This window comes from Marmota monax, unplaced genomic scaffold, assembly GCF_021218885.2.
Source record: "Marmota monax isolate L192 unplaced genomic scaffold, Marmota_monax_Labrador192_F-V1.1 WCK01_AAM20220418_F8-fsc00031, whole genome shotgun sequence".
In the NCBI taxonomy this organism is placed as follows: Eukaryota; Metazoa; Chordata; class Mammalia; order Rodentia; family Sciuridae; genus Marmota; species Marmota monax.
In genome coordinates, this window is record NW_026695197.1 from 7,215,139 (window position 1) to 7,239,340 (window position 24,202).

General features: G+C 38.4%; 1 protein-coding gene across 3 annotated transcripts; it reads right to left on the reverse strand.

Moving 5' to 3' along the window:
• Nucleotides 1-2,002: 2,002 nt before the first annotated feature.
• Slc39a6 (solute carrier family 39 member 6) lies at nt 2,003-24,108 on the reverse strand. 3 transcript variants are annotated; one of them, XM_046428345.2, is made up of 11 exons: nt 23,819-24,108; nt 23,403-23,508; nt 20,135-20,860; nt 18,560-18,743; nt 17,600-17,769; nt 16,134-16,352; nt 10,786-10,891; nt 7,216-7,593; nt 5,795-5,875; nt 4,238-4,428; nt 2,003-3,453 (listed from the first exon to the last, which is right to left on the reverse strand). In XM_046428345.2, exons 3-11 carry the CDS (start codon nt 20,849-20,851, stop codon nt 3,301-3,303), a joined length of 2,199 nt encoding a protein of 732 aa, XP_046284301.1. In that variant the 5' UTR covers nt 20,852-20,860; nt 23,403-23,508; nt 23,819-24,108; the 3' UTR covers nt 2,003-3,300. The 3 variants fall into 3 exon arrangements, with proteins under 3 accessions (XP_046284301.1, XP_058429848.1, XP_046284300.1); XM_058573865.1 differs by lacking the exon at nt 23,403-23,508; XM_046428344.2 differs by lacking the exon at nt 23,819-24,108 and having other exon boundaries at nt 23,403-23,769.
• Between the last annotated feature and the right edge of the window lie 94 nt (nt 24,109-24,202).

The window sequence follows — 24,202 nt, forward strand, 5'->3', positions numbered from 1 at the left end:
TGTAAAGTACTATGTTTCACTTCCAGGCCCTTGGAACGTAACAGGCCATCTAGGGCCAGGAGAAGCGGACTTGAAGATGCGGCACCCATGACACAACAACAAAAGAAGCACAAAAAACAAAAGCGAAATGACACAACAAAAGAAGCACAAAACAACGAATGACAACAAAGAAACACGAACAAAGTGAAAGTACACAGTGCAGCTGCAATAAAATGTAATGCTCTCTCTTTCTTTACAGAGGAGCTGCCCCGCTTTGGTCGCGGATTCCACTTACCTGGGACTAACCCCGCTTTGATCGCGGATCCCACTTATTGGGACTAACCCCGCTTTGGTCGCGGATCCCACTTACCTGGGACTAACCGGTGCACCACCCCTGACTGCTGAAAGTTCTGGTTCCCGGGTTTCGGCACCACTTGTCGCGACCCCTTGCCCGCAAGGAAGACGCAACTCAGGAATCTTCTTTCAGCAGTTTATTCAGGCCCTTGATATTTCTTCTTCTCTCCCTCGGATGCCCCTCCCAGCCTTAATAAAGCATCTCAAGCCCCAATGCGAAGCTGCCACGTGGAGCTTTCTCATAGGGTGGTGAAAAACCACGCGCCAACTCTCCCAAATAAGGAGTTGTTTGTCACAGACCACAGAGGAGCCAGCGCCATCTTGTAATGGCGACCATAGTCTGCAGAAACGGCAGAAGCGGCTCACCACACCTGAAGATCAGTTTTTGGTCTGGATCCTATAGCTCCTTCATCTTCCTATCATTTTTATTCTCCTACAGAGCTACAGGAAATACCTGCTTAAGTCTTCCACATACCCACTAATGGGTTCACACTGAAGTGGGAACCATGGTTCTATTCATCTTGTTTTGGGGGACAGGTCCAGATACCCCCATCTTCAGAATCTCTGTGGACAACATACAAGTTTCTATGCTCTCCAAACTCCTAGATGAATATTTCCAGCTATTATAGGAACTTCCTTATCTTGCACTAATCTAGCAGTGGCACTACAGTAGGGTCTAGATGTTTCTGAAGCAGAGTAATCATTCAGCTAAAGGAGCAGATGCTTTATTTCATCCTTACAGGTGCTCCCAACCAAGTAATTATTTTATTACTCATTTCCTTTTTTTTTTTTAAAGTTATAGTTGGACACAATACCTTTTTATTTTATTTATTTATTTTTATATGGTGCTGAGGATTGAACCCAGGGCCTCGCACGTGCTAGGTGAGCACTCTACCACTGAGCCACAACCCCAGCCCTTCCTTTACTCTGTTTGGGTAACAGAATGCTGGTCTCTTAGAAGGTCATAAGTAGGAGGTGGGATATTGTTCAATTGTTGTTGATTCTCATTAGAATTTAGACAAATAATACTTCTTGCCAGGTGTAGTGGTGTACACCTTTAATTGCAGTGACTTGGGAGGCTGGGGCAAAAGGATCACAAGTTTCAGGTCAGCTCTGGTAATTCAGCCAGACCCTCAGCAACTTAATGAGACCCTGTCTCAAAGTAAAAAGTAAAAAAAAAGGACTGGGGACATGGCTTAGTGGTAAAGTGGCCCTGGGTTCAATCCCAAGTACCGAAAAAAACTTAAAAACCTCTTTTTTCTCATCTTTTCGGGCTGGCTGTTTAAAAAAAAAAAAAAAAAAAAGGACACCTGGGAAGAAACTGTGGACCAATAGCCTTTGAAATACCATTTATGATAAAGAATTTAGAACCAGAATAAGGTTACCCCTAAAATAATATATAAGTAATCCAGATACTATAATCTAGATTATAATTTAGAAAACCAGATTTATCAATTTTACAGAAACAGAAAGTAGAATGGTAGTTACCAGGGTTGGGGGTGGGAGGGTAAGGAATTTTTGTTTGATGGGTATAGAGTATATTTTGCAAGATGAAAAAAATTCTGGAGGTCCAATGCACAACAATGTGAATAGATTCAACACTACTGAAATACACACTTAAAAATGGTTAAGATAGTAAAACAGAATAAAGAAAATGTGATATCTGATATTGAGTTGACAAGAAAAATTTATTTTGTAGGAAAGAAACATCTAGATATTGCCACAGATGGCCCTGGTATGTCCACAGTACCATATATAAAAGGACAATTGCTCACAATGACAACACTGAAGCACTGAACGATACCAAAGTACTTTCTGAAATCCAAGAAGTCAAATTACACTTAGAATGGGTTCTGATGTCCTCACATAGATCAAAGTTTTAATACTCTGACATTGGGAAAACCAGATAACCAATCATTATTATAGCTTTTGGTGATATATAACTTGGTGATAAGCAAGTCTTTTGGTGATAAACTTACAATACTCATCTGCCATATCTCCACACAAATAGTTAAAAATCCAATTTATTGGTCAAGTGACATATTGCTTGAATTCATTAAATATATCTGGACTTCATTTATACAAACCAATGTACAATAAGTTACCATATGAAAAGTGCTCCTGTTTTTATAGGATCGTTACTACTTCGGAAAAGATGTGTATGAATGAACTCTATACTACTTTTGCCTTTTAAAACTTGCATCTAACATTTCTGTTCAATATTACAACCAATTTTGTGATTTTTGTAAGAAATCAACAAGTCTTCAATTCTCAAATTCTTCTCTTTTCTTCCTCATCATAGCTTAAATTCAGTACAGATCAATAGGTATCTTAGGCTTTGTGTACATTCTTACTCCTTAACACCAACAGTTCTTCAGAGGCCTGAAATCCAGTATAGGAATTACTGGTTACATTAAGTTCTACAAAAAGCATTAAAAACATTTTCCCTGAAATATACAGAACATGTCATGCCAAGTCTCTTTTTTATACACTAAACTGGAAGTATTGGTGATTTGCACACATAGTTTACATTTCCAAAACAGAATAATTTAAACATTAAACCGTACCTTCTATTTTATTTTTTTGGTACCAGGGAATGAACCCAGGGGGGTTAGCCATTGAGCCATATCCCCAGCCCCCCCCCTTTTTTTTTTGAGACAGGGTCTCGCTAAGTTGCTCAGGACTTTGCTAAGTTGCTGAGGCTGGCTTTGAACTTGCGATATTCCTGCTTCAGCCTCCTGAGTTGCTAGGATTACAGGCGTGCGCCACCACGTCCAGCTAAACCATACCTTTATGTTATTAACATAACTGACCTTATAAGCATAACAAATGGCAATATTCAATACAAAAATCACAAAATCTACTAGCTTTAAATGCTGCATTTTGTAGCACAAACTCATCTTCCTATGACCTACTTAAACTATTGACAGCAATATTTTTTAAGCTACTCTAGCATTCATATCCTAATTAGAAATTTATACGAAACACAATTTTATGCTCAAATATGGAAATAAGTAACATAATTCCAAAACCCAAAAGTATCCCAGCATTCTGTAAAAAGAAATAGCCCCAACGGCTACATCCATGGTCACTAGCATCATTGTGCAGCATCTCAGGTACCTTAAAGAGAGGGGGGGGAAATAAGAGTCAACATTTAAATTTTTAGAACTACAGATTAATTTTCCAAAAATTTTTTAGGATAGCATACCAACTTTTATTTGTAGTTGAATATACTATGGGCAATTCATGAAAATATACATGCTAACTCTAGGTAATGTTAATAACACTTCCTAGTAGTTTAATTAACAATGATTATTGTGTTTTGAGTAAGTGAAAATTTTTATTAGTCCAGTTTGCTCCACTGTGAAATAGAAAACTATATTGATTGTCCTGCTTCAATTGATTGCCTACATATCTGAACTAAACACAATGCGTGGCTCACCTGAGTTCAGAGACAGGAAACCTTACACTACATAAAGTTTCAGCAATAAGATTGGCTGAGATTGTTTATGTGAACTTTGGTGACAAAAGAATATATAACTCCTTTGACAATAAGGACACTTTCAGCATTCTGAAATACACACAGCATGCCAACAAGGTGGCTTGTTCTAGGTTTCCTACAAATCTATAGACAATTCAGTGCCTAATATCAAGATTCTACTGTAAAAAGATATATCAGAAGGGGCGAGTATTTATATGTATTTGGATATACATTAGGTAGCATAAAAATGTGCCTGTAATTAATCAACAATCACTCAAAGGAATCTGTATTTTTATATCCCACTTTTAAAAATTTAGAATCATTTATTACTGCTGCATTTAACATAAAACCTTTTTGTGAATGAACTTTTACTGAATATTTCTTTTATTTAAATAGTCAATGTCTGACTTCTTAAAAACTTACCATATCAACCAGAGCAACATACATGAATAAGCCAGCAGTAAGTGCAAATATCCACATGGAAACATTTTCAGCATAATGACCAATGAAAATTCCTGTTGCCATCCCAAGATAGGCCAGCATGGCTGACAAAGCGTTGTAAAGCACAGCCTGCTTAACGGTCATGCCAGCCTTCAATAAAACAGCAAAGTCACCTTTAATAGAAAATAGGATGAAGTAAGTGCAAAGTCATTTTTAAGATACCTTCTCTGATTTAAGGAAATTCTCCAATTTTTTTAAGGGAGGCAGGGAGAAAGAAAGAAATACCCAGCGTTAGAGCAGAGTTAATCACTAGAAATCATCCTAACAGTTCTATAAACTAAAAAAATCTTTTACCAAAGTTTTCTTTTCTTTTTTTTTTTAATATTTATTTTTTAGTTATAGGTGGGCACAATATCTTTATTTTTTAATTTTATTTTTATGTGGTGCTGAGAATCGAACCCAGTGCCTTACTCATGCTAGGCGAGTGCTCTACCACTGAGCCACGGCCCCAGCCCCCAAAGTTTTCTTGAGGCTTGCACTTTTGTCAGTGAATAAATACCATGAGTCTACTGACTATTGTGATTTTAATAAATACCATGAGTCTATTGACTATTGTGCTTTTGCTCTGCTTCAGGGAGCTTAGAACTGGCAACAAAGGGGGAGGAGAGGGTGGAAAGTACACATGAAATCATCAGCAAAAGATAAAAGCACAATATAATTATGAGCTAATGGGTGTAATGTTACAATTTAAAAGGCGAAAAAGAGATGGAAATAGTTCAAAGAGGCCTCATGAGGCATGACGGATCTAGAACATGGAACACAAGTGAGATATTGAGGCTTATGAGTCGAATAGTTGAACACATGCCAAGAAACAAAATAGAAAATGTTATCAGGGGTATGCGAATGAATGTGACCACAAGAAGAAAAACTAGAACACAAACTGGGATCCAAAAAACTATGAAGGTTTCAATTACCAATGACAAAGAATATTATTTAAAATACAACTCATTAGCCAAGCATAGTGGTGCAGGCCTATAATTCTAGCAACTTGGGAGGCTGAATTAGGAGGATCACAAGTTTAAGTCCAGTCTCAGAAACTTAGATCCTGTCTCAACACAAAACGAAACTAAAGCCCCCCACCAAATCTCATCAATTCCCTCTTTTTTCAGCTATAGTAAGATGCTCTTTCCTAACTTCCCTCTGTTAATGGAAGATGATTCCTTTGTATGCTATAGTTTCATTCACAGTGTGTGTATGAAGACAGTTCACTGATGTCACCAGTACATGACACAGAAAAATAATTGGTAGAGGAAGAGGGTAACCAGGTACCTCTTTGGCATACCCACACAGGCAACTGTGTACCTGTAGGATTCAGCCTGAAAACAAACTTGGCCAAGGAAGAAAGGAAAGCTGACTGGGTTAGTAGACTTATGGGAAAGGATGGAAGTTAAGAAGAAGCCTGCTGGAAAGCTCATCGGCAAAATCCAGCAACACATTTTACTCCTACGGCAAATACACTTTACATGGTCCTCTTCTTACCTAACTCATGAGGCAACTCATGACAAAACACAGCAACAGAAGTACTTAAACCACTTGACAAGCCTTCAGTGAAAGCAGCACCTGTATAAAAATCAACCAGAAGAAAATTTGCCACATGGGTTTGTGTGTCTTTTAATACTGGCACCTAAAGTGGGGTAAAAGAAATAAATTATATTTTGGCTGTACAACCTTCCTATCCTATTATCTTCTTAATAAGAAATCTAAGATTACATTTCAGTGGGTCTAAAATACACAGAGGAGCACAAACAAGTATGACAGAGAAGGGAAGGTTCAACTATGCCTTAGAAAGAGAAGATCTTCTAAACCTGAGAAGTAACTGCTACTACATAAAACAATCAGGAATATAAAATAAACTGATCTAAAAGGTTTGGAAGAAAAACGCTTGCTATCAAGGGTGTAAATGTTTCACTGACCTCACTCAGGAATTCACTATATAATTAGACTTTTTTATATTCATTCTTTCATTATCTCACAAGGAGACTCAAAGTGCTACCCCCCCTTAACAAAGCCAACATATTATACAACTGATCAGTTATCAACCACGACTGTACATTTGGACATTAGTCCTTTGTCTGCTTACATCACATACAACAGTTTGTGGAAGGAAGCACAACAGACTCCAGAGTATCCAGAGCCCAGGTTCATCTTGGTCTGGCTATAAAACAACACTGTCTCCTTGGACAAGTGTCACCTATCCAGACTTCAGTGGTCTAATTTGTAATTACTTTTATGATTCCTTCTAGATTACTAACATTTATAAACATTTTATTATCTACTAATTGTGGTGTAACAGCTTAATATAAAAAATCTGCAATTCTTCTTTGGATATATTGGTAACTGGACTTATCAGATACATGAAGATTCCTTTAGCATAAAAGAAAAGATGGAAAAGATTTTACCTTAATAAGCATAGACTTTATTACTTATAAAGGAACTTCAATGTATAAGGGAGAAAAAGTCCCACATGCTCCCTACAAGTTCTAGCCTGATGTTAAGACCTTTCTAGTGAAGAACTTTTGATGGTTCCAATTTATGCAACAGGCTAGGCACAGTTTCTAGCACTTAGTTCTGGCTAATATTTACTAAGTACTTCATTGTCAAAGTAGCCAAAGGGGAGAAAATTTTTGATCATCTTGGAAACCATTAATATCCTCATCTAAACTAACCTATTTTTTTTTTTAAATGGCAAGATTTACTTTCTTTAATTTTTTTTCTTAGATCTTTATTTTATTTATTTATACGTGGTGCTGAGAATTGAACCCAGTGCCTTACACATGCCAGGCAAGTGTGCTACCACTGAGCCACAGTCCCAGCCCAAAACTAAACTATTTTTTTGTTCAATTTGTTTAATGTAACATTTTCTGAGTCAATCAACAAGGAACAGATATATAGATGTATACCAATTGCTAGGCCATCGCTGAAGTTGTGCAGGCCATCCCCCATTATCACCATCCAAGCCAACGTGGCAATGCCAGCATCTTTCAGCTCCTCCCGAGAGTAGCGCTGACTGTGACTGTGGGGGTGATGGTTTTGGTGGTGATGGTGATGGAGAATATGATGGTAGTCATGATGATGGTGAATGAGGTCATCTGACTGGCCCAATGTATCATGGAAATGTGAATGGCATTTGTTTTTGCACCCTCTGGGTACATATTCATTGTAGACTTCCTGAGGATGAGCATGAGCTATCATGACCTCTTCTTCTTCCAAGATTGCTGGCTGCTGAGAATCAAAGTGGGAGGGCTCTTGTGAGTCTGCTCGTAAATAGCCTTCAGATCCTAGGAATCAACACAAAGGATATTGGGACAAAGTCAGAAGACTTCATTAATGTACTTGAATTAATGTAATTTCAGACATTACCACTGACAATTAAGGTCAACAAATGATCTTAAAGCATGATAACTCTCTTACACCTACTGGTCTAAGCATACATATTTGTTGATAAAAGAGATTAACAGATCTTAATGAATTTTAGAAACTGAATGATTTTTTTTAAAAAATAAATTCTATTTTTATTAGTAAGAATTTTTTCCATATTGTTATTGGTATATTATAGTTGTACACAGTGGTGGTATTTGTTGTTACATATTCATACCTGCACACAATAACACAATGGTAAGAATTTATTATTATTATTATTATTATTAATCTTTTATTTATTTATTTTTGGTATCAGGAATTGAACTCAGGGGCACTTAACCACTGCAAATTAATGTATTCAAACATTAACCTTCAACAGCTATTTCTTCATTGTCCTTTAATTTCTTCTGCCTCCCTAGAGGTTAAAAGATAAATTTTTCTGATTATTTTGATCTGCAATACCACATATAAATAAAGTTAAAAAAAGATGAATTTTTCTGATTATAAAATAATCACATGATTATTTTTGAAAAATATGTTATTAGATATTTAAAATATATTTTATAAAAATTTTTTTAGAAAAATACTGAAAGTTGAAATAAAAAATATGCATAATCCTGTCATCTGACTTCTTTTTTAAATAATAAAATTCAAGGAAAAACAAAATAATCTGAATTATTTCACCATCATCAAGAAGCATTTATTATGTGGGCAAAGAAAAGCAAATACCAACAATAAAGTTGTTCTTTATTTATTCTAGAATCAGTTTTTCTTTATCCTATAATCAATTTTTTTGAGGGCATCTCTGACCCCTTGGTCCAATTCTTGAGTAGCTACTTCCTCCCATTATTACAAATTTCACTGAACTCCATTCAAAAATTTGAGAGAATAGCTTCAGAAAGAAGAGTGAAAGCGTTTATCTTGATCTTTAGGAGAAAAAAACCCCAGCATGTTGGAAAATTTAGGGTGAACAGAAAACCTTACAGATAGGCAGTAGTAACCACAGAAGTTTTTGATCCTGTAGTCAGTCAGTATCCACTGAGCACCTATGTCATGCTGAGCATTTTGGCCCTGGGGATAGATTGAAGATAACAAAAATACCTGCCTTCAAGAAACTTAAGTATTTGTGGGGAAAGAGCCACTTAGCTAGGAAGTACTTGTACAAACAAGTAATCTGAGGCACTGGTAAGTACAAATTAGTAAAGGGTAACATGAAAGAGAGTGACTGGAAGATCTGTATTTGAGAGATGAGGAAAGCCTTTGAGGAGGAGGCATCTGAGCTTTAAAAGGATAAGAGGAATTTATATGAAAATCTGGGAGAAGGGCATTCAAGCTGAAGGAACAGTGAGTGCAAGGCCCTGAGACAAACCTCCTGTGCTCACTGTAAGAAAAAAAGGACATGAGGCTGGAGCAGAGTGAACAATGAGGGAGATGAAGGGCATGATAGGACTTCAAAGGAGTTTGATTTAAAAATATGAATCTTGAGGCTGGGGTTGTGGCTCGGTGGTAGAGCGCTTGCCTAGCACGTGTGAGGCACTGGGTTTGATCCTCAGCACCACATAAAAATAAATAAATAAAAAAAAAATAAAGGTGTTGCGTCCAACTACAACTAAAAAATAAATAAATAAATGAAATTTAAAAAAAATTAAGGTACTATGTCCATCTACAATTTACATATATATGAATCTTAACAGTGTCCAACAAAAATGCCAAACCAACAGTCATTACAGAAAAACAGTAACTTTACAGTAGAGAAAGATGGGAGACAGAACCTGAGCCAAGTGATCAAAATTAGCACCACCTATAAGTGACAGAGCTTCATATTGGGCAGCACATCATGTTACTACAAAGGGTACAACACCCTTTGTTGTACTTCCTGCCCAAACTCATCATTTAATCGTTAAAAGACATTAGACAAACTCAAAACGAGAAGCAATTAAATGGAACATTTGATTCTGAATTGTATTCTGGACCATTTTTTTCTTTTCTTTTTTTTTTTTTTTTGGTGGGGGTGAAGAAATTAAGATAACTGGAAAAAAACAAACAAACAAACAAAAAAAAGAACAGAATAAGTTGTATAGACTATGGAATGACACTACACCAACAGAAATCTCCTGATTTTTTTAAAAAATATTTTCTTTTAGTTGTAGTTGGACACAATACCTTTATTTCTTATTTATTTTTATGTGGTGCTGAGGATTGAACCCAGGGCCTCGCACATGCTAGGCGTGTGCTCTACCACTGAGCCACAACCCCAACCCAGAAATCTCCTGATTTTGATAAGTGAATTGAACTGTGGTTATAAACAAAATGTCCTTTTTCATAGGAGACATACTCCGAAATATTTAGAGGTAAAGAAGTGTCACGTCTACAACTTATTCTCAAAGTAGTACAGGACAAAAAAAATGTGTGTATGTGTATATAGACAGAAACAGAGAGAATGACAAATAAATTTAACAAATAAATAGGGCCGGGGATGTAGCTCAGTGGTGGAGTGGCTGCCTAGCATGTACTTGATTGGTCCTGGGTTCAATCCCTAGTGCAACAAACAACAAAAACCAAATATGTAATAAATAAGTAAACAAGGAATCTAAAATAGGGAAGGGGATATTAGAATTCTTTCTATTATTTTCAAATTGTTTCTTTTCTTTTTCTTTTTTTAAAGTATATATTTTTTAGTTGTTAATGGACCTTTATTTATATGTGGTGCTGAGAATCGAACCCCGTGCCTCACTCATGCTAGGCAAGTGATCTACCACGGAGCCACAACCCCAGCCCTCAAATTGTTTCTATAAGTCTGAACTGATCTCAAAATAAAAACCTGTAGGGATTGGGGATGTAGCTAGGTGGTAAAGTGTGTACTTAGCATGCATGAAGCCTTGGGTTCTATTCCCAACAAATCATCTCCCCACCAAAAAAATACAGAAAAAGAAATGTAAATATACACAGAAACAACTTACTAATTGAAAAATTTTCAAAATATGAGATACTGAAAAAAAAAAAAAAAGAATATAATCACACCTCTTTCAAATAGTCTGAGTTGCCTACAAATCCCAGTGCAACCCACTCTGCCTTGTTCCTGGCCCTCAGATTCACTCATAGGGACTTACGATCATCTGTATCTACTTTCTCCTCATTTGTTGAAAGTTGAGATTCATACTTGGACAACTGCTTCTTAATCTCCACGTCATCATCATTTTCAGGTTTTTTTTGATTCTAAAATAGTAAGGAAAAGCAATACTTTGAAATACTTGATTTGATATAGGAAAAGACAATACAATTAACACATTTCTACCAGAATGAAAGCCATCTAAGGACAGGGCCTATAATGATTTGCATAGTACTTACTAGTGAATCTTAGGTACGGTAGCTGTCAGAAAATTAAAGAATGCCTCAGTAATATGAGATGTAGGAAAATCACACATTAATCCTCTTGAAACTAATACTAAATGCCTCCTAGATTATCTACTCTAGCTGTGGTCTTACACAAGCAGCACATCATCCCCTGGGAACGTGTCAGAAAGGCACACTCTTAGGCCACAGCCTAGAACTGATGAGTCAGAATTTGGATTCTAATTAGATCCCCAAGTGATTCATCCCCACATTAAAACAGAAACTCTACCTTAGGTTATTAATTTAGAACCAGTTAGAGGCATATCCTTCAGGCACTAGATGATCTGCTACCCAACTAGGCATGGAAACCACATACTTCTCACAGTTTTCATAACTGAAAAACTATACTAAAATACTTTTCCTATCAAAACACCATTAACATGTTTTCTCTTTTTAAACAAGTCTCTGTCACAGCCTTGAAATTATCACTAGGCCTTTTTTTTAACCACCCCAAATACTGTGTTTGAGAGATTGTCCTTGAGTCAAAGCAACATTTATATTATATAAAAGTCACACTGACAATGGTATCTGTGTATTACCTACTTATGCAGAATATTTAAAATGATGAAAATTATCATACAAATAGTGAATTTCTTATTTGTACTACCTCTGAGTATGACTTAAACAATTGCCACCAAAACTGAGGTTATACTTTAGGTTTAACAGCATGTAAGGTATCTATACATTCTTAGGTTACAAGAGTTTTTAAACAAACATAGACCAAACTTTATATTTATCCCTATCATGGTGCCTCAGAGAAAGTACTTAGATATTTGTGAAAATAAATGAAATCAAGATTTTTTTTTTTTTTTTTTTTGGTGCTGGGGATTGAACCCAGGGCCTCATGCATGGGAGGCAAGCACTCTACTAACTAAGCTAAATCCAAGCCTAAATTCAGGATATTTGAAAAGAAATTTTTTTTTGTAGTTGTGGATGGATTTTTATTTATTTTTTTATGCATTGCTAAGGATCAAACCCAGTGTCTCACACATGCTAGGCAAGCACTTTGCCATTGAGCTACAGCCCCAGACCAAATACAAGACATTTTTTAAAGTTTGATTTAAAACTTTAAATCAAAGTTACTTTTTGATTGACAAATAGTAACTGCATATATTTATGGAGTGAATTAAGGGTATCTTAAATAATAATTTTTGTTGGTGCTTTATTTCTCATTGAACAATGACTTTAGAACTTAGAGCTTAACAAATTCTTTTATTCCTTAAGTATTAACAACTTATAAATATTTCTGTACTAAATAATGACAGCTCAACATAAAACAAGATAGTTTCTGTTGTCAAGGGGCTTATCATCCATAGGGAGGGGATGTTACACAGATAATTATATAATTTTTTGCTTGCAATCTTTGTTACATTTTACAAAAGAAAAACATAGGGTGTTATTAGAGGCTATCATAACAAGACTTACATAAGTTTCAGGACAAGCTTTTGAAAAAGTATGATGATTGCACTAAGACTTAGGGATAAGGAGTTTGCCAGGGAAGGGTGGAATAGGCAGTATTCCATGCAAGGCGAAAAATGAGGAGAGGGCTCTGAAGCATCAAGGGGCCAGCATCATCCTGGAACTAAAGGTACAAGGTGGCTGGGGCCTGGTAGGCCAGAGCGAGGGTGGCTAGGGACAAGGTTGAGGCAACAGAAGTAGTTCAGACGATGCAAACTGTGTTAAAAGTGGTAGCCTGGGGCTGGGGTTGTGGCTCAGTGGTAAAGTGCTTGCTTAGAATGCGTGAGGCCCTGGGTTTGATCCTCAACACCACTTAAAAAAAAAAAAAAGTAAATAAAAAAATAAAGATATTAAAAAAAAAAAAAAAGAAAAGAAAAAGAGTGGTGGCCTTTGTCCACAAGGAAATGGGAAGTCACAGAAGGATTTTAAATAGTGGTGTATAATCTCATCTTTTTTTTTGGGGGGTGTGTGTGGGTGGGTACCGGGGATTGAACTCAGAGGCATTCAACCACTGAGCCACATCCCCAGCCCTATTTTGTATTTTATTTAGAGATAGGGTCTCACTGAGTTGCTTAGCACCTCGCTTTTGCTAAGGCTGGCTTTGAACTCATGATCCTCCTGTCTCAGCCTCCCAAGCCCCTGGGATTACAGGTGTGTGCCATGACACCCAGCTCTCATCATCTTTTCATTTAAACAAATCACTGCCAGCTCTGTGAAAACTGGACTGGGAGAGGAGGAAGAGAAAATCATGTGCACAGGTTAGTTAGGAGGTAACAGCTGTCACTAAGGTTAGAGATAATCAGGCCTAGATTAGAATGACTGCAAGGAAGAAGGGGAGAAATGGAAATACCATGAACTTATTTATTTAATAAAAACTGGCTGGGTATGGGGAAGAGAGGGATGTCACAAATGATTCCCTGGTAGCAAGTAAGTTTAAAGATGAACTCTTATGAGGGTCCAACTATATAAATATATATCTAGTATGAGATAGAGATTTCAGACTGACTTAAAATTATGCAATATAGAATGTCCCAGGAGCGTAGCTTGGCTTTCTGAAGGAAAATTCCAATTTTCCTTATTATGGTACTGAAGAACTCTCAACATTCACCATTTAATGAGTTTTTTTTTTCTTTTTGAGGGAACAAGATTGGTATTAAGTATAAACCACTAATATTTGGATGTCCTTGACCAAAAATAAACTCAACATATTCAAACAAGGAATAGAATATATAACGTTTGTAAGACTCCCATGGAAAGACTGTGTCTAGAAATTACACTTACTTGCTGCCCCCTAAGTGCTTATATACTAGGAGATAGTAATTTTTTTTAAAAAATATTTATTATTTTTAGTTTTCGGCGGACACAATCTTTGTTTGTATGTGGTGCTGAGGATCGAACCCGGGCCGCACGCATGCCAGGCGAGCGCCCTACCGCTTAAGCCACATCCCCAGCCCAAGGAGATAGTAATTTTTGAAAAATATTTTTAGCTGTAGATAAGACACAATACTTTTCTTTCTTTATTTTTATGTGGTGCTGAGGACCAAACCCAGTGACTCTTATGTATGAGGCAAAGGCTCTACCACTGAGCTACAACCCCAGCTTGGAGATAGTATATATTCAAGCCAGACTGGTAAAGCAACTGGGAAAGGGGAACGTGGAAGATTACTTCCTAGATTAAAATAAAAAATAAACTGATGGGTATGGTGGTGCATACATGTAATCCCAGTGGTTCAGGAGGCTGAGACAGGAGGATCCCAAGTTCAAGGCCAGCCTCAGCAAGTTAGCAAGGCTGTAACCAACTTGGTGAGACCCTGTCTCAAAATAAAAAACAAAAGTGCGGAGGATGTAGCTCAGTGGTAAAGTGCCCCTTGGTTAAATCCCCAGAAACAAGGTTGGGGGTGAGGGGCAGTGAGGAAGCAATTCACTTTTTTTTTTTTAAGTATTTTTTTTAGTTGTATATTTCAGATGGAAACAATATCTTTATTTTATTTATTTATTTTTATGCGGTGCTAAGGATCAAACCCAGGGCCTCACTCATACAGGGCAAGTGCTCTACCACCGAGCTATCACCTTAGCCTGGAAGCTATTCTTATTAGTACTTCTTCCCTCCAAATTTAAGTCTACTAAAGAGAAGGTTTAAGGCTGGGTACAGTGGAGCACTCCTGTAATCCCAGTGGCTCAGAAGGCCAAGGCAGAAAGATTGTGATTCAAAGCCAGCCTCAGCAACTTAGAGAGGACCTAAAGCAATTTAGCAAGACCCTATCTCTCAATAAAATTTAAAAAAGGGCTGGGGATGTGGCTCAGTGGTTAAGTGTCCCTGGGTTCAATACCTGGTACAAAAAGAAAAAAAAAAGTTCAAAAATTGCAATGTGAGATTTTAGTAACTGTAAAACCCATAAGGGCAAATGTTCATGGGAGGGAGGAGGCTGCTCTCCTGTTCACACATGCACTTGATTCCCACAGTGAGCTCAATGCAAGAATCAACTGTTAGTTTTCAAACCTCTTCATGCCAGTTAAACTTGTTACTATAATTGCACAATTTAATTACATGTTGCTCAAACTATGACATGATGTGAGAATAGTTACTTCTGTGAACATGTAAGTCCAATGCTTTTAAAACACTCAGACAAGTTGCTAAAAACAAAAAAACCCAAAAAACTATTAAATCATGTAAGATAACCACTGTATAAAATATTTAAAATTTCCAAGATCTAGATTCTCCATTTAGAATAGCTTTACAAGTTTGTAACCTCTTCTTCAATTTTACAGAAACTAAAACGGGAAATTGTACATGAAATGTTGCATGGTTATTTTAAAAACATACATGACATATAATACAAAACTTCAACTCAAAGAAAATCCTGATCAACATCAAATGAGTGTAGATATTTTGTTAAATTAATGTGTCTGGGATGTGCACTCTTCACTTTAAGAGTCCCTTCCAATAATCTTTCAACTGACTTGCCTGACCATATCAGATAGAAAGGTAAATGACCTTAGGGGACTCAAAAGGTATTTTTGCCTGAAATAAAAAACTTAACTTGGCTTCATACTATTTCATGGTCTAACTTGCAAAGAGCAAGCCTGTGAAAGTCACATACCCTTTTAAAGAGAACAATCAGCTACTGGGTAAATAACTTAAAATTAAACACAAATACACCAGTAAGTATTTGTAACACTTCTAGTGTTGAAAACCCAGCTTGTGCCTTGTGTTTGGTAATTTATATGAATGCTTATCGTTGCCTTTCTTATTTTCCCATGAATTACAAGGAACAGTGAAGATAGAAAACTCCAGGATTATCAGAACTGGGGCTAGGGTTGTGGCTCAGGGGTAGAGTTCTCGCCTAGCACGTGTGTGGCCCTCAGCACCACATAAAAATAAAAAAACAAAGGCATTGTGTCCAACTACAACTAAAATATAAATTAAATAAAAAATACAGAACTGCTCTACAGGAATGTCCTCAAGAATAAAAAGTACCTTGAGAAGGTATAGAACCCACCTTGAGCAATGATCATATACCCTTCATGAGATACTCTAACAATCTAGTTAGAGTGCTACTCTAAATGAATGTCTGATGCAGTGAGTACTCAGTATGCATTTTCTTACCTTTTTCTTCTTATCTTTAAATTGCTTAATCAATGTAAGTACGTGTTCAACAAGAAACATGAAATACAAGCCTCCTAGAGCCGTCAGACCTTTCCATGTAGAATCAAAATAGGTACTTTCTTCTATGTTTTGAGATGACAGATGACTGAAAAGTGGACCTCTTTTCATTTCCATTGCTGGTTCTTCATGGCTATGACTATGATGGTGACTTGCATGAGACTAAAAGCAAAATGATATGTAATTTGTACATTCATTAGTGTCATAAATGTCAGAAAAATTGGTTGGGTAGTAGGGTCAAATTTGAAATCATTTAGAATTAGGCAGTTAATGGGGTACTTCATAGTTGAAGAGACAGTAAAAATGAAATGCCCAAGTATGTTATGTACCATGCACTTAATAGAGCAGTGGATCTGTTTAGTGTAAAGACAGATACATTCCCCAGAAATCCTCATAATATAGATAGGGAGTATTCTCACTGTTTGACAAGTTGCCATAAACACAATTAACAGGGAAATGCTATATTTAATAAGACATTGTATCTACTGCTTATACTTCCAACTGAGAGGTTCATAATGGGGTCACCAGAATGGCCTTGTAAGAATCTAGTCTGTGTGTAGTGATGGTCCTGGCAGATATCTGAGATTCAGGTTTACTGACCCAGGAGCCAAAGCTGAGTGGAGTAATAACAAGCTATTGCTACTACGAGTGAGGGAACCCGATGTGGAGCACACTAACTGAGGCCACAGGGACACCCCATGCCAGGGCTACATCGTGTAGCATGTATTCCTGAACATCTGTCATCTGGTGGTCAGAGAGCTTGTCATAGCAAAATAGTTTTCTTTCACTATTGAATATAATATGAATTTTGTATGTCCGAGGAATGGAATGATTTCTTTTCTTACTTACCTGAAAAATCTCTAAGGGAAATTTAAAAAGTGAGATCCAAATATTTTTGGCCTGAAACTTATCCCAAATATTTAATGGACAAATAAACTCACTTTACCAAACTTGTTTTACTTAAGAATTCACTCATGTTATAAAGTGTGGAGTTCTAAAAATAAATAAATAAACAAATTCAACTCTGAAGAAAACCTCTAGGTTTCTTGGGAACATAAAGGTCATATATTTTATTTGTGTGGCTATTACATAAACAGATTAATTCTCATCTATCACTACAGTCTGTCACAGAACTAATATCTGAGCAGAATTTTTTTAATTAAGTCGGTTCAAAAAATTAAGTCCATATTTAGCAGATTTCCTTATAAAGAAAAGAAAAAAACAAGTATTAAAGTCTAGACAAAAATGTATATTTCAGTTACCAAATATATTTTAAAACTAAATTTTCTAAATCAAATTTCTAACATTTTATATGTAATGATACAAATAATTCTAATATAAACCAAATATACACAAATATTTTCAATATTGAATAAAAACACATTGGTAGAACAAATTACTGTACTTACATGTGGAAGTAGGTGTAATAAAGCATCGCCACTCAAAGTCCCAACGGCCAATGCCACAAGGAAACTTAGGAGAAATTTGAAAAACACTCGATTCATGAGAGGCACCAAGATAACCCCCAGCAAAGATAGGAAACTGATGATGGAAATGGCTATAAAGCCACCAACCCAGGCTGTTGTAACAGAGCAAAAGAAAAACATAGTCAATAAACCTCTAAATGGAGACCTTTGGAGAATGACATAAAGCAACACTGAAAAACAAAAAAGTTATAAAGATACAAAAATTCAGTGCAAAAAAGACTGTGGCAATAGCACCATAACCAAAAAAAACACTGACTGCTCAAAGGAACAAGCTGGCTGGTAATTAAGAACCCTCCAGGTGAGGGGAATAAGCCTAGTGGAAACGCTTCAAGTGGGGATAGGAGGAGGAAAAAAGCATTACCAAGGATGAATGCTAGCTCAAGCTTTTGGATTCCCATTATCCATAACAGCTAAGTTAAGAAGGCTGGAGTTGGGCAGACAAAGAGAAGAAAACAGGGAACTCAGTTATTTCCCCAGTAAATAAGGCAATTATTTCTTCCCCATTATTGCTTTTGAACAATGTGACCCTACATTACAACATGGCTTATCTTAATTTTATTTACCAAGAACTAGGCTCCTAAGCAGAAGAGATAAACTGATTTCCCCCCTAAATAGTATATCATGATACTTAAAAAGCCCAAATTTGAGATGATCCTGATATCTCCTGTGGGATGATTTCCAACAAATCATCATCTAAGTTTTCTTTCTTTTTTTTTTTTTTTTTAAGGAGAGATTAACATACTTTCTTTCTTCACATATAGGGCAGAGAACAACTAAAATGATACAGGTAGAAATGTGTTAAAGAATGAATAGATGCAAATATAAGAACAACATAAATGTCTCTACTGGAAATTAGTTTTTACATAAAAAATGCAATTCTACCTATTTGTAAAGAATAGGTCTTTGGAGGGATTTCAGCTTTCTTTTCACTTGTTGTATGAATCAGACAAGATCTAGCATCAATTTGATTGATGATGGCTGGGCAGAGATAGTTGAACTCAGTGGCATTCAGTGGAATTTGGATGCCCATGCCATGAGATGTAAGCAGCTTTGAAGCATTGAAACACTGAAAGAAACAAAGCAGTGAGTCACCAAAAGATACTACCTTTAGAGAATCTGAAAATTCATTCTGACAAAACATCACCTTTACCTTATTAAAGCTATTTCTTCATTTGTTTAAGTCAGTGCAAGTTAAAATCAACTTTTGTTTTCAGTACTTTGGAACTTGCCTCTAGGTGTGTGGAGATCCTGTGTCACATGGTGATATGCTACCCTCTTCTGCCTACTTGGGAGAAGCAGTTACATCACTAGTCACCTAGGGAGAAAGCCTCAAGTAGAACAAGCTTGGGGATAAATGGAGATTCACAAGCCTGTTAACTCATTGTATAAACCTATTAAGGAAATGAGCTTTAATTTCGAAATGGGGTTCATTAGAGATTGAGAAATATATTTTAGTACAAACGCTATCCTACTTGGTCCAAACAAGCCCAAGACATGTTGTTCTCCCAGCAATGACCCTACTTGCAAAAACTTGGCTGTTCTGTCTACATACCTGGCAAAATAATGCTCTACAATGAGAATATTAAATTATTCAGATTATGCTTGTGGAGGGCAATGCTGGTTAATAAATGAACTTGTACAGGCACGAAGATGTTTTGAACAATTTAATTGGATGACAAGCTCAGTTTGAAGAGAAACTCCTCTGTGCCATTTAATCTCTCCACCAAAGGAGTGGGGTGAGGTGGAGGGACTCAGAACTGGCTTTAGTACCTGTTTCTCATCTTCTGTAAAGACATTTCAAACTCTCATAATTCTTGGCCAATCCTACTCAAAATGAACTTCATCACCAGCATTGCTATGGCAATAGTGAGATTCTCCCAAACATGGTACAGTTATATGCTGGTTTGAATGAAGTACTTCTTTCTTTCTTTCTTTCTTTTTTGACATCTCTCAGCCAAGGCGAATTATGAAGAGTCTGAAAATCTATTTTAGAAAAATCCTGTGAACTCAAAACCTTCTGATGAGATCTTTCACTTGCTCAGCCCAAGGACATTCTTGGTAACTACTTAATTTCATGCATTTCACAAATCATTGTGATTCTTCTGTCAAGGAGGCACCATAGTTTCTCTCTGATGTTCTTAAACCCCTTTCAACAACACTTTTCCCTAAAACACAGACTGTAACTTGTACTTTTTCAACCCTCCATTTTCTTCTTCTTTTTTTAAATGGTGCTAGGAACTGAACCCAGGGCCTCACACATGGTAGACACTCTATCACTAAACGACATCCCACTCCCTGCTATTTTTCATTAATAATATTCACCTTTATAAAGACTCCACCCCAAAATATCTTTTTTTAGATATCTGTTTTATTTTTACTTTACATTGCTTATAAGTAAGACAGAATAGCATCGACAATCAGACGAGCAATTTTAATAAGGAGTAGCATTTATCTTACCTCTTGAGTATTGTCATTTATGTTTCTGGAGTACACAAAGCCCTTTCTGGGCTCACTCACAGACTCATTGATTTTCCTACTAGCCAACCGGCCCACCCGGGTCTTTTCTGTGATACTGGGTGGGGTGGAACTGCTTACGTCTTTGGGGAGTTTTCCAGATTTCAGAGTCTCTACTGTCTCCAAAAAGTGAGTCCCTTCAGAGACAGTGTTATACACAGTTGAGGTCACTACACTGGCACTGATGCTCTCCTTGACATTTCTTCTACCATCGGTGTGTTCTGGTCGGTGAGATCCTTTTCCCTGGCTGTTTCGAGGATCTTTACTTGAAGCATCAGAGTCATGGTCTGGGCAAAGAGCTTTCCGATTATTTTTACCGGAAGCAGCATGATTCCTGTGAGAGCGACGGTCGTGGTCAGGATGATGCTCGTGGTCGTGGTGTATATGGATTCTTTTAATCTTATCTATGCCTATATTCTGAAGCAATTTTCTGAACCCTTCAACTGATAAGGAATTGTTCTCCCCATAGCGGTAGAAGAGCTGTTGCACATGATGTTGCTGTGTGGTAAATGCCAAGTCAACATTAATGCCAGATTCCCAGTTTGGACTGATTTTCTCAGTGGTCTGAGAGAAAGCAGCTGCTGATTCTAGTTCTTGAAGGAGATTTGTGACGGAAAGGGCTAAGATCAGGACCAAGATAAAAGATAAATTCTTTGCCATTGCACCTTCCTAGAAAAGAGAGAAAAGAAAAACTCTCTACCTCACTCCTGTAACAATTTGAAACTTCATGCTAAAAATGAATGTACAATGTATGGCCATACAACCTTAAACATGTCTGATCTCATTTGAAAATGAATGTCTAATCATATAAGGTTTACACAGAATCATTTAATATGATTAGTGTGGTGCAAGGTACTGTGAAGATATGGAGAACTAGAGTTCTAGGGTCTCCCCTTGCATTGTTAAAACACAAAAAGCAAGTGGAGAACAGCTTAGTGCTAACAGGCAACTAATTTAGCAACTAATTCAGACATTCCTGTAGCCACAGCCATACTGGTAACTACTTATTGTGCTGGGAACAGTAATTCAAAACAAAACCATACTTAACTAACTCCACCAACACCACCATTTCATGAAAGAATCTTTTAACACACACACAAAGTAGAATAATCATCTCAGAATTCACATTTAAGGGCTGGAGTTGTGGCTCAGTGGTAGAATGCTTGCTTAGTACATGTGAGGCACTGAGTTCGAACCCCAATACCACATTAAAAAAAAAAACTAAACTAAATAAACAAAATGAAGTTATTAAGAAAAAAAGAATTCACATTTAAAATTTTTCTTAAACTGATAATAGTCTCCTTATACATAAATTCATTTAAGGTCCCTTTCCCTATCCTACACCTCAAAGGTACTTAATTTTACCATTTTTCGTGTTTTTTCATGATATTTTATAGCCATACTCAAATAAATGTGTACTTTAAACACACAAATGAAATCTTTCTCCCTACCACTCAACAATGAATTAGACATGTCATGTCAGTATACACAGATTACCCTAATTCTTTTAAATGACTGCATAAGAGCTCTTTAAATAAATTAAACTCCATGAAAAACTCACTATCTTATTCTTATATTGCTACAAACCAGTGAAAGTTTTATCATAAACTATTACTCATTCTCATAATAGTGTTTAGAACACAAACACTATTCCCCAAAGAGGATTTAGAACGTGAGTTGGGGCTTAAAAAGCAGAGGAAGGTATCCTCAGCTCAGGAACCAGCAAATGTTCAGGACCAATGGTAAGTGGTGGCCAAACCCATGTCCCGGCAAAAGACACAGAGAGGGAGTTTCACTAAACAAAAGCAAGGGGCAACCAGCTATTATACTTTGGATCAACTCTCATATTCATGACCTCATCTGAAAAGCCTATGATACCTATTTTGCAAGCTGAATGAGGAAAACACAAATGAATGATGCGGCAGTACTTGTTAAACTCATGTCTTGCCCAAGTGCTGATTACCATCCTGGGAGCAGTGGTATAAGTAGGGTAGGACTTCATGGGCAGAAGTTTTGAGAATTCATCTAACAGGCAAAAGATAACCATTAAGAAATCATTCCAACAAAACAGAGAGGGGTAGAGGGAGGCAAACCAGTGAGGGGCCAGGTGAGGGGTGGGTGGGGACAAGAACAGAGGCAGCTCCAGGCAGCTTCTTGCATTCCTCCAAGGAGAATGGGGAGGGCAGCCTCAGACCCATCTCTGATCTTCTCCTGGGCAAGTTGCTTGTGTCGGAGGGAAAAAGAAAGCCAAAGGAAACAGCCTTGAAAAAAAGGGTCAGTGGTGACAACGGAAAGGGGAGCACAATGCTTTCTTTCTAAGGGCTTTTTATTTTTTAAAAAGTCAATTCTTCTTTGAATATGGGAGAGAGGTATGACAGAATAAAAAATATACATATAGAAAAGAGACAAAAAAGGAAGGCTAAGAAAAATAAAATAGTAATTTAAAGTTTTGCATACTTGCCAGGCCAATCACTCTCCCAACTCTGTCACTCCCAAATTCCTGGGAAATCTATAAATCTGAGAGTAACTATAAATTCACACGCTTATGAAAATTACTGTTAAATCAGCCTGTGCAATAAACAGGTTAATCAAAGAGGGGCATGATATTTTAAGGAACCTATAATTTAGGGGCTTTCCAACCGAATTATCTGACCAGAATAACTGATCAGATAATGGAGATCGCGTCGGCCTAAGGATCCTGAAAACGACCACACCATCGGAAGCTGGTCTTGTGATCACCAGCCTGATGTCATCCCTTATATACCTTCCCAAGCTCACCCCTTAGCAAGTTTCCTTTAAAAGAGGAGCAGGGAACCCCAAACCGCGCCCCTCACTCTCCAAAGGGCCCGGCATTCTCCTTTGAAACAAATTTGTGTCCCGGCGTGTGCTAAAATTCTTTTCCATCGCGAATGCCCAGGTCCCCAATTGTCCTGAGTCGAGGTTTCCCCCGCTCTCCGGGAGCTCCTCGAACGCACCTCCCGTGACAGAAGGAAAAGTACAGACCATCTCCTCAGAAAGTCCTCCGCTGGACCCCGATGCCCATCTTCCCACCCAAAGCTGGGAAGACCCGCTCTCCAGGTGCTCCTGGCGGGCTCCCTCCAGCATCCCTTCTCTACAGTCCCGCTGCCTGGCCCCAGGACCCTGTCTCTGTTAATCCCCCGCCTGCAAGGCTCCCTTCCTGCCGCCTCACTCTAGAACTTGACGGACTCACCTCTCGGCGGCCTCGCCGTCCCACCGACCGGCCCCTCGCGCCGGTTCGGTTCTACGCGGGCGGTTCGAAAGGATGGGAACAGACCCGTGCTTATCTCTCCCAGAACCTTTACAGGGCACAAAGAAGCGACAGTCTCATCGGCCCGGCGGCCCCTCGGTTCGCGGGTACCGCCGAGCAGCCACTGGGAAGCCGCGCCCCTGCCTCCCCCGAGCAGGACAATCAGTAATTAACGCCGCGCGCAGCGCGAAGCCAGGGATCACCGCCTCCTGCGGCCAGTGGCACGGCGCACGCGCAGCGCGGGGCTGGAACCCGGTCTCCAAAGGCCGATCCGCTTTCCGCGTGTTCGCCAACGCCGCCGGCCTCGCAGGGGCAGAAGGGGCGGGGACGCGCGGGGTTGGAGGTGTTGGCGCGGTTACCCGAGGACTGGGAGCAGTTGGCGGGTCCTTTTCTTGATCCCGTCTGCGTCCCAGCGCTTCTCTGAGGCCTGAGACTCGCTTGCCAGGGCTACCCGGGCCAGCCTCTTCTGCTGCAGGGAGCCGGGCCGTAAGGGACCGCCCTGGCCCAGGAGCCCCGGTGCTTCTGGAGGGTCCCGAGGTACTCGGGTCGGACTTGGCTGGTGCGCTGAGCCCAGGTCCTGGAGATGAGAGTTAAAGTTCGCGGCCGCGCCAGGGTTGGGGCGTGCGCTGGAGAATCGGCCCGGCCAGGCGGGGCGGGGCCTGCGGGGGCGCTGGTCGCTTTGGCCCCACCCCCGGCCGCCTCCGAAACGTGGACTGGCAGACGCCAGCAGGAGAGGCGGCCGC